General features: G+C 43.7%; 1 protein-coding gene across 1 annotated transcript in view; it reads right to left on the bottom strand.

Annotated features, from left to right (window-relative positions):
* Positions 1-9,398, bottom strand: part of JAM2 (junctional adhesion molecule 2) — a 55,514-nt gene extending 46,116 nt beyond the window's left edge. Inside the window, exon 1 of the mRNA XM_084802355.1 lies at positions 8,927-9,398. Coding sequence (XP_084658481.1) covers positions 8,927-8,993 — 67 coding nt within the window. The 5' untranslated portion in view covers positions 8,994-9,398. The remainder of the gene's footprint in view (positions 1-8,926) is intronic.
* Positions 9,399-10,553: the final 1,155 nt, after the last annotated feature.

Consider the following 10,553-nt stretch of genomic DNA (forward strand, 5'->3'; position numbering starts at 1 on the left):
TGTAATGGGTATTCTTTATTGTCAATGAGCTTGGAATTAAATTATAAACACCCAAGGCACTGGTGAGGTGGGGTGGCATTTCCAGAGAGGATCATTTAATGGGAAACCCATCTTGAATGTGGTTGTCACCATTCTATAACAGATGTGGCCAGAATAAGAGGGAAGGAAGAAGAAGGCCAATGACCACGGCCATTCTCCTGTCTCTACTTCCTAGCCCAACACAATATGACCTGTGTTTCCTAGGATCTTTATCTGGAAAAGGAAATGTGATTTTATGATGCAAAAAACAAACTTCAGGACACACACACACACACACACACACACACACACACACACACACACACACTCACGCACACACACACACCACATACCACACATTCCACACATCTCACCTTTTCTGGAACCAAACCATTATTTGGATGTAACTGAAAATATCTCCAAGCTCCAATATATTTATTCAGTATGTTATTATTTTTGTGTGTGTGTGTGTGTGATATAAATGGCAGCAGGTGTAGGTTTACTGAAAAAAAAAAAAAAGGACACTTGAGTCATAGTTCATTCCGTTGAGTCACTTCTGCTGCCACCCAGAACCCATCGCTATTTTAAAATACCTCTAGAGCAGTTTATAAAACATAAACACCACCTTCCCCTTCAAAATTAGCACTTCTCCAGCAGCTCACCACATTCCCTTTTTATTTGTGGTCATTACTTCTTTTCTGGTCTCTTTAAATAGCAGCCATTCGCCCTTGTCTGTGAATCTTAGCTGTAGCTGGTGTTCTCTCTGGGTCTGGCACACACCCTCTTCTCTGGACTCTCTAATTGGATCGAGGTTGGCATTCCTCCCTCTTTAGCTTTGGCCACTGGCTTGGAAGTTGATTTCCCTCAAATGTGTTAATTGCTCTTTGCCAGTACTTTTGTCAGTAGATTGCTTCTGCTGCATTCTGGCATAAAAACGCTGAAGGCTTCTCTACGATGTTATCATGAGCCCTAACTTTGAGAGGGGTTTCATTACTAACAAAAAATATTTTTTTAGTAGAAAGGAGGGAGCACTCCATCTATTGTAGCACACTACACAGTATAGTTTTACATGGTAGGGGATACAAAGCAGCAAACTTTGATTTTAACTTTACTTTGAAACATGGTCCTGATACACAGCCCCAACTGGCATGAAACTCCTTATGTGGACCAAACTTGCCCAGAACTGTTGTTAATTTATTTGTCTCGGTGGGCAACACCTTACTTGTGTCTTTCATTTGCAATGAAACTACACTGATATACTCATATTTCACTGCAACAGTTGTTTTTTATTTTCTAAAACTGTATGAAAGAACTTAAGAGAGTCCCCATAAATCATGCAACAGGAGTCAGGAGCTGCAATGGAGGCCTAGTTTCCTGTATATCATTCCCACATATGTGACTCTACCACATGTATATGTTATTATACATACTTATTATGTAAGTAAATGCATTACTAAGTCTTATTTTTATGTTTGGTTTTATTTGTAGTAAAGTATTTAGCAGGTTGTCGTGATGGGAAAAAGTTGAGATTAAACACTTCAGCAGATTCAAGAGCAAGCAAACTGGATGCTCCAAGCAAGAAGAGGACTAGGAGCTGTGTCTTCACTCTCGATCGGCTGAAGGTCACTTTGTCTGAAAGGCTTGGCTGGCACCAGAACTGTTTTGGATTCTAGCATATTTACACAGGCATAATGAGATATCAGAGGGAAAGGATCCAACTCTCAACATAAAATCTGTTTCTATTTCATATGCGCCTTATAACCTGAAAGTAATTTATACAGTGTTTTCATTGTGTACCCATGTCCACTGTAGAATCTTTTACTATTAAAAAAAAACTGTAAGGTTTTGACCACTGAAAATTTTCATATCAAGGAGTTCAGTGGGTAAAAGATAAATTGTCAATCTTCTGGAAAAGGGCAATGTTGACAACTAAAATAATACAGAAAAGTTTATACAACTAATTAAAAGCTGGGTGTTAGTGAGGAGAGAATGAAGAGACAGAGACAGAGACAGAGACAGAGACAGAGAGAGACCTAGATGGGGGAGAGGGGGAGATAAAAGAGAGAGGGGGGAGGGAGAGGGAGACAGACAGAGAGACAGAGAGACACACAGAGAGAGACAGAGACAGACAGACAGAGACCTAGAGGGGGGAGAGAGAGGGAGAGAAGAGAAGAGGAGATAGAGATAGAGATAGAGAGATTTTATATATATATATATATATATATATATATATATAGAGAGAGAGAGAGAGAGAGAGAGAGAGAGAGAGATTCCTAACAAAGAGCCAAATTCCCTGTGAGTTAAGGTCACAAGGATTTTTGCTCAGGACTTTTGGAGCCAAGGCAGTGGCTAGCTAAAAGTGTACTCTTGAGTACTTCACACTCACAGCTCTGGCTCAGTGCAGTCCTTTGTTCAGCTGCTTGTAAACAGTAGGAACAATTCAAACCAGAGAACACTTTCTTACCCCCTCACTGGTGGTTGTCAGAATCAACACCCGTCCAAAGGCTGGAGCTTGGTGGTCTTGCCAGCTGAGAAGAGCAGACATTTACCTATTTAAACATGTGGACATTCATATTCTGTGTGTGTGTGTGTGTGTGTGTGTGTGTGTGTGTGTGTGTGTGTGTGTGCATGCGAAAGAGAGAGAGAGAGAGAGAGAGAGAGAGAGAGAGAGAGAGAGAGAGAGAGAATGGGGAGAAAGAGATACTATACATGAAATAAAATAAAATAACCGTCTTAAGGGTGGCAACTCATGGAAATTCAGAAACATTTAAACAAATGCTGAAGAAAGATAAACCCAGGGGAGAGAAAGGGGACAAAAATTGAAAGAAGGTAAATAATAACCAAAGAGCTAATGTTTTATACCCAGAGGTGAACAGGAAGTTGGATATACCCATGGAAGACATTATTCCTAAAAATTCCTTAGGGGCTTGAGAAACAGATCACTGGAGACTTAATGTTTATTATGTTTCAGGTGATAGTTAATGCCCAGACAAGAAGAGGGAGAGAAAGATTTAACTACTTTTCAAATATAAGACCGTTCTCTGTGGGCATATAAATTTGCATAATCAAGTATGTGCAAATTTTAACAACCCATTAAGAAATAATTATAGAAGCAATTGTCTACTTGACAGTCACCCCCACCTGTGTGTACTCCATAAACCACCCAGTATGTCCTCTTCCAAACTTTAACTGATCGCATGTATATAATAGGTTTGGCTGGCAGCTCCAGCTTCCTAACTGTGTCAACACACTTAATTCTCATCCAACTGCTATAAGATCCACATCACTATAGATAGGGATTGTCAATATTGGTCCCAGGATTCAAACTCAAGGCATCAGACTTGGCAGCAGGTGCCTTTATTGACTGAGCCATCACTCTGGCTCATGGTGCATGTTCTTTACTGCTGTACCATGCAGTCAAATGCAAAGCAAGAATATATATATATATATTTATATCACTGTGAACAGCAGTCTACAGCTGAAGGTTATGCTGCCCCTTGTGAAATGTTCTTGATTGTGACACTGACCACACTCCAGCAGTGCATATATATCCATATCCCATTCTCCCGACCTATAAATGTTTCTTTACACCATAAATAGAAATCAAAGCTGTGGCGGAACTGAAGTTGCTAATCAATTGACTTTGAAATGGGTACGTTAGCCTGAATTACTCAGCTGAGACAGACAGAGGGGTGGGAGCCACAGAGGCAGCAGCATGTCATTGCTGCTGGGTTTGAAGACAGCTGGATAGGCCCTGTGGTCACTTCTAGAAGCTGGCCCAGGCTGAGAAACAAGTACTTATTGATAAATTGGTTTTCTCCCAGTGAGGTCTGTTTCAGACTTGCAGAGTGTTAACATAATGAGTTGGTGTTGTATTGTTGTGACCTTTTCTTTTTTTTCTCACAGCAGTGGACAACTAATCGTTGGTTACTAATAGTTAGAGTTGGATTTTCTGAGTCCTGCACTTGAACACAGTAAGGCGTTCTAAGAGAGCAGTACTCAGTTTTAAGACTGACCCAGTGCTAATTCCTCGTCTCTAAATTCACCCTCCCCTTTCCTGTATAAGAGCTGAAAAATGGGCTCAGCAATCTACCACTGCCACTGTGTGAGTAAAACAAGCAAGCAGACAGACAGACAGACAGACAAATCATTTGATATGACAACCTTAACAGACCCCTGGTGGTCTTTGACCAAAAAAAAAAAAAAAAAAAAAGACAGCAGCTTTTGCCTATTCCTCCACTGACAAGCCACTTGGGGAAAGGCAGCAAAAAGGAAGGTGTGTGTGTGGTCCACATCCACAAGCTCCCATAGGCCCCCAGTCCTCACACACAGGTGAAAGATAAAGGAGAGTTGTTCAGAGAAAACTCGCCATTCTGTTTAAGGCTGGAGCTTTTGCTTGAGACTTTTTGAAATGTAGTATCTGACACACTCTTTAAATGATTGTTAAGTCCACCGACAAACTCGCATTTTGATTTTTATGTGCTTTAGATAATTGAGACTGTACTAGTCTCAAATAATTCCTTTTAGCCAGTTGATTATGATGTTTTTTTCTTGACAATGTTTCCAAAACCTGGAAGTTTCCTGTCACTGGTCCCCTGGAGTCTATGATGCTATGGAAGATCCAGACCGTTCTTTCCTACCATAGCCCTGATGATGTTGTGAGAGATTACAGCCTTGAGCTAAGTGGCTGGCTGGAGGTCGAAAGCACATCTGAAAGCCCAGCTGCAATCAGCCTGCTAAGTGGCTGAAAGTGCTGCCTGAGAGACCCAATACTCAGGAGAATCCCGTTCCTAATACTGACCACTTATTCCTCCTGTTTTTTTGTTTTAGAAGTAACAGCCTATTGCTTTACAGAGATGTGACACTCCACCTAATCCACATGAAGTTGGTGCTTTGTGATCCACGGTATTATCATTAGTTCACCCTGTCTGCTATGTCTGTCTTATCCGCATCCTCTTCTATAGTGTGGACATTTGTGTCTACCAAAGTCCTATATGGAAACCTGATTACCAACCTGATGGACAGCCTTATGACATGGGACTGTAAGGGTCATAAAGGAAGCCCTTGCAGTGGAGATTAGAACCCTTATAAAACATGCCCCCAGAGAGCTGCCCTGCTCCTTCTACCATGTGAGGATGTTGTGAGGAGCCATATATGAACCAGATGCTGCCCTCGTCAGACGCTGAACATGCTTTTGTCTTGCTTGTCCACTTCCAGCTTCTGTAGCTGAGAGAGATAAAACCCTTTTTCTCCCGGGTGGTCTACTTATCATTGGGGGTGGGGAAGAGGGAACCTTACTCCTACCTCTCTTTCGGTTCTTTTCTGAGTCATTACTCTGTTCCTTGTATTCCCCGTGGACAATGTCAACACAGACCCGAAAGCAGAGGCCAGACATAGACTGAAACCTCTCAAAGTGGGAGGTAAAAAAAACCTTCGCTCTTTCTTTTGTTGTTCTTGTTTGTTTGTTTTTCAAGACAGGATTTCTTTTTTTTAATATTAATTAAATTTATTATAAGTTATTCAGACTGCATCCCGGTTGTTATCCTGTCCCATTCCCACCCTCCCCATCTCTCCTGCCCTTTTCCTCTCCCCTAAACCTCTGACAGAAGGGGACCTCTTCCCCAACTATATGACCACAGCCTATCAGGTCTCATCCTGATAGCCTGCTTCCCCTTCCTCTGTGGGGGAAGCTTGCGAGGCCTCCCCAGCAAGGGGAAGTATTCAAATTGGGGGCACCAGAGTTCATGTCAGAGGCAGCCCCCCCCCAACAACCATGGAGAATAAGCTGTCCACCAGCTAGATCTGATCAGGAGGTCTAGGTTTACTTCATGCATTGTCCTTGGTTGGTACAACAATTTGTACCGCCCCCCTGGGTCCAGATCCACTGGCCTTGATGGTATCCTTGTGTGGTTCTGAGACAAGGTTTCTCTGCAAAACAGAGCCCTGGCTGTCTTGGACTCATATTGTAGACCAGGTTGGCCTTGAACTCACAGAGATCTGCCTGCCTCTGCCTCCCAAGTGCTAGGATTAAAGCTGTGCACCACTATAGCCTGGCTCACCTTGGCTCTTTCTAACGTGATTATCCTACTTTGTTTCTTTAGCTAATAGGGCGCCAATACATCAACTAAATACAAAAGTAAATGTTCATATAGCAGGTGATGTTGAAGTCACACTTTAAAAACAAAAATCACAACAAAAAATTCCCTAGACTATTGTGGAAGACATTAGAAATTAGCAGTAGAAAGAATGTGATAAGTACAATATTGTAACTATCTGTGGTTGGATTGGGACAAAGGCCACAGTACAGCTGTATTTGAGAGGAATATTAAACAAATGAGGATGTGATTTCAGTGCAAGGGCTGCTCTAGTTCCTTAATAAATAAAAGCCAGTATTCTATTACCAACTAAATACTTGTCATTTATGCATATATTAATAAGCTCATGCTGATATTAAAATAAGCGATTAAGCAGGTTTGCAAATATGTTTGAGAAGACACATTTCTGATACATACAAACCCCAAATAATTTATGAGGAGAGTTCACCCTGAAGGAAATGAAATACACGTTCCTTCATGTGTGTCCATGTGCTGTGTGCGCTTGTATGTGTGTATGTTCGTGTTATGTAAGTGCTTATTTCCAGCCCTTGCTTTCTATCCCTGAGCTTCATTGCTATCTTCATTCCTTGACTGTGTTTGAAGATAGTCTCACTAGAATTCATGCTGTCCTTGAATCCTCTATGGCTTGAATGATCCTTCTGTTTCCTGCCTGATTGCTGAGATTATAGTCTTGTATCAGCAACCTAGCCCTTGTCTGTGTGAGCTGCAAATATTGACATCTCTCTAAAAAGTTTAGTGAGGAATTGAGGTCAATACAGTAGAGAGCCTGTGGAGAAACCTGACACACACTGCCGCCACCAGGCAACGAAGGTTGGTGTCATAGTGACACACCATGTCGACATGCTCCCTGGACTGTGATGGATGAACATGGCACTTTCCTCTATGCTCTTCCACCATAAAATCCTATGACCTCATCTAAGCACAAATAAAGCATCTGAGATATACCAGTTGAAGAAAATTTAACAGCGTATTTGACCAGCACCTGTCAAGGTCGTTAAACAACAAGGGGTTGTCTGAAATACTTCCACAGCCAAGAGGAGCGTAAAGGAACGTGACTATTAAGCACAATATGGAATCCTGGAACGGAAAAGAATGTTCCATAAGAATGAGAAAAATCTGAGCAGAGTGGTCCCTATGACACTATAATAGGACAATAATGGTGGCATCTGGGTGTGGAGTATGTGGGAACTTTCTATGTGATGTACTTGTTCTTTAGATTTTAATTGTCTTAAAGGTTTTAAATGTATTAAAGGGAAAGAAAAATACTTTTGAAATGACAGACTTTCTGGCACTGGGGGAACAGTATCGAAAAGGTCCCCACACTGCTTCCCAATTCTTTCCTTACAGGTATCAGAGTTAGCAGTGTCCACCTGTAAATGGAAGAGCTCTTCTACCATTCAGTAAGGCTTTGCTGGCTGCTGGGTTCCTCACTGCAATCTCAAACAGCACCTATTGTTTCTATTTCTATGACTAGATGGCAATAAATAACAGAGAAAAACTTTTTTTTAATGAACAATTCTACACCACAGTCACTCTGCTGTTAAAGTGAGACTTAAGAGCTCAGAGGAGCACACAACTTTGCCAGCCGAGGTTTAGTTACACTCCCTCCAGACTTCAGCTCCGTTGTTGCCGATTGCCTCCTGTGTACATCACCTTTCAACCCACGAGTGTTCCGATTGATACAAGCTGATAGGTCAGAAGGCATAAAGGCTTCATTGTGAATCTTCAACTTCCTGGCTTGACACGTCCCTTCTCTGAGATAGCAGGCACCCTGCCCAGGCTCTGAGGGACACATCACTTTGTGAGCTCCCTTCACTTTGGATGGGCTAAGGAAGTCTGAGAAAAAGCCTTAGTGTTGAGGAGTTAAGACGTTCATTGGGCAGCGTAATTTTATTAATTTAAATCCTACAAAGTACTGTGACTAGAACATGAACGTCAAAAACACATTCGGCCACCCCTTCAACACGGAAAGAAAAAAAAAGGGCAAAAGTTAAGAAGACTTCATCGCTTAAAATCCATCGTAATTTCCCCCATTTTCCTAAAAAGTTAACGCGAAGAAAAAAAAATCAGATTTCAAATCACATTAGCCCAGCACCCGTGCAAATCCTCTTTAAAAGCACCCAGAGAAGCTGGCTTTGGGACGCCTCAGCCGCTAAGCCAGCTGCCAGCTAGCGCATTCATCTCCTGCGCCTTTCTAACAATCCTCCTGTTGGCTAGACGTCCCCTGAGGACACGGCAGCTGGCCTGAGTGGACAGACAAGACTTCTCTAACTGGGTTTTACAGGCAGAAAGGCTAAAAGCTACTGTAGCTCAGCAGCCTCAAACTTTGCCCGCCACTTTCTCTAAAATGTTCCGCAAGTCCCTTGCTGGGACTCTGCCACTGACCCCTGGGCCTCTGGTACTTAAGAGTGGCCTTTGCTAACCCCGGATGCCATCTTTCTTGGGCTCTTTGCATCTTGAATACTTAGTGAGTTTTGAATTCCGATCACGTCCCAGTGTCTTTGAAAACTTCCTCCGACTTTGAAAGGAGATGAGAATCATCTGGCAGGGACTCTTAATTTTCTTAATTTTCAACCATAGCTGACAAAACCCAACACATTAGTTACAAGACACTCAAGACTTCAGTCTCCCCACTCAGAGCCTGCCGGCATCCAGAATGCTCCCACAGTGCAAAACCTGGTGCCCCAGGAAAGACACCTAGCCCTGAGCGCCATGCCTGCAGGCAAGGGTCGGAGAGGCGGATCCGAGAGTGGGTAGGTGGGTAGCGAGATGGAGTTACCCCAGAGACTTACAGTCCAGGGCGACCATCAAGTAGTGCAGCAACAGCAGCATCAGGAGGCCTTGGGGACTCCTCGCCATCTACGCGGGCGCCAGCTGGCTGCGTGGCCGAGGGTCCCCCCTGCAGGAGAGCGACAGGCAGCCGGGCCCCCCAACACTTGGCGAGGCGGCGGCGGAGCAGAGGGGAAGGTCCTGTGGCGATGTCAGTCTCTCTGGTCTGGGGTGTCTCTACTGGCTGCCTTGGGATAAGTCTTCTGGCCCTAAGACGTAGGGTCTCAGATGTTCCTTCTTTTTAAGGGTGGAGAAGCTTGAGGAGAGGGCGTGGACGCGGGGCACGGTGTCCGCTGGGTCCTAAGCGAGAGGTGGCAGAAGGCTGGCTGCCTAAGGGACAGCCCTGCAGGTCGGCCCCCGCCCCCAGGCTGATCCGCTTTGTGTCTGGTCCCGCGCTGGGCTGCCAGCTGTCCTCAGGGCGAGGAGACGGGGGCGGGCGGAGGACAGCCGGGTGGGATGGGCACCGAAATGTGTGTGTGTGTGTGTGTGTGTGTGTGTGTGTGTGTGTTGGAAGCGGTGGTGGTGGCTCAGTCGGCTTTGCCACGTCTCTCTTCTTGTCACAAAAAACTTCTTTTTTAATGTTTTGCCTAGCCTGAGAGATTTTTGGAAATTTTCTACCTAGCGTACAAAATCGCTGGGAAAGGGCTCTTAAAGTATAGTTCCTGAGTTCAGCCTCAGCCTCCAGAAAAGGGGAAAAACAGCCATCATTTGTCCTGCAAGTCAGGTCCCAGATTTTTATCACAAGCCTTGGCCTCTTCTCGGTTCAAGTTTTTCCCCTCCCTTAGAGAGTTAAGGTGTCTTCTGGATTCTTGGATTTTTTGTTGTCATCTGGAAGTTCATCTGACGGTGTGAAATATTTATCTTGTTTCTTTTCCGTTATATAACTGCCGCCTGTGGAGTTTTCCACATGTTAAAACTCCACAGCTGCCCTTTTGTCAGGTTTATTTTTGGTCTCCTGTGCTTTTAAAAGGGAAATCCATTATGAATGCTCCAGTGCGTGCTTTAAAATTGACCCGCACTTCAGAAGCGCGCACTTGCAAAGGCGGTTTTCACATTTGCTCTCCAAAACTGATGTCTGGAGCGGTCGAGAAAATTGAGCCCTCTATGTGAGGGCTGTTTTCAGGTGAAGACACTTAAAAAAAAAAAAAAAGAAAAGAAAAGAAACAGATTGGCTTAAGCAAGGTAAAATAATGAGTAATTGTGTCTAGAAGGGCTGATTTAGTGGTGGACCAGTTACAAAGAATTGAGCCAGCTTTGTGGACAAAGGCTAAGATATACTTAGATATGCAGAGCTGTGAAGAATGAGGCATCACCAGTGTTGCCTTGGCAACAGTGATGAAAGCTTTGTCCCCATGGAGAAAAGGAGGGGACAGAGGACCCCTGGGGTCAAGAAAAGGAAAAAAAAAAAAGGCAAAAATGTTGGAGCTGGTAGTCCAAAGTCTAAGCACACGAACAGTAGGGGTGTCATCTTGTGCTCCAAGGCAGATTAAGTCAGTTATCCATCCTCACAAGCCAATTAAAAGCATCAAGTTAGTAGGAGGAGGAGGAAGAGAGAGAGAGAGAGAGAGAGAGAGAGAGAGAGAGAGAGAG

Source organism: Acomys minous, assembly GCF_964271855.1.
Source record: "Acomys minous genome assembly, chromosome: 11".
NCBI lineage: Eukaryota > Metazoa > Chordata > Mammalia > Rodentia > Muridae > Acomys > Acomys minous.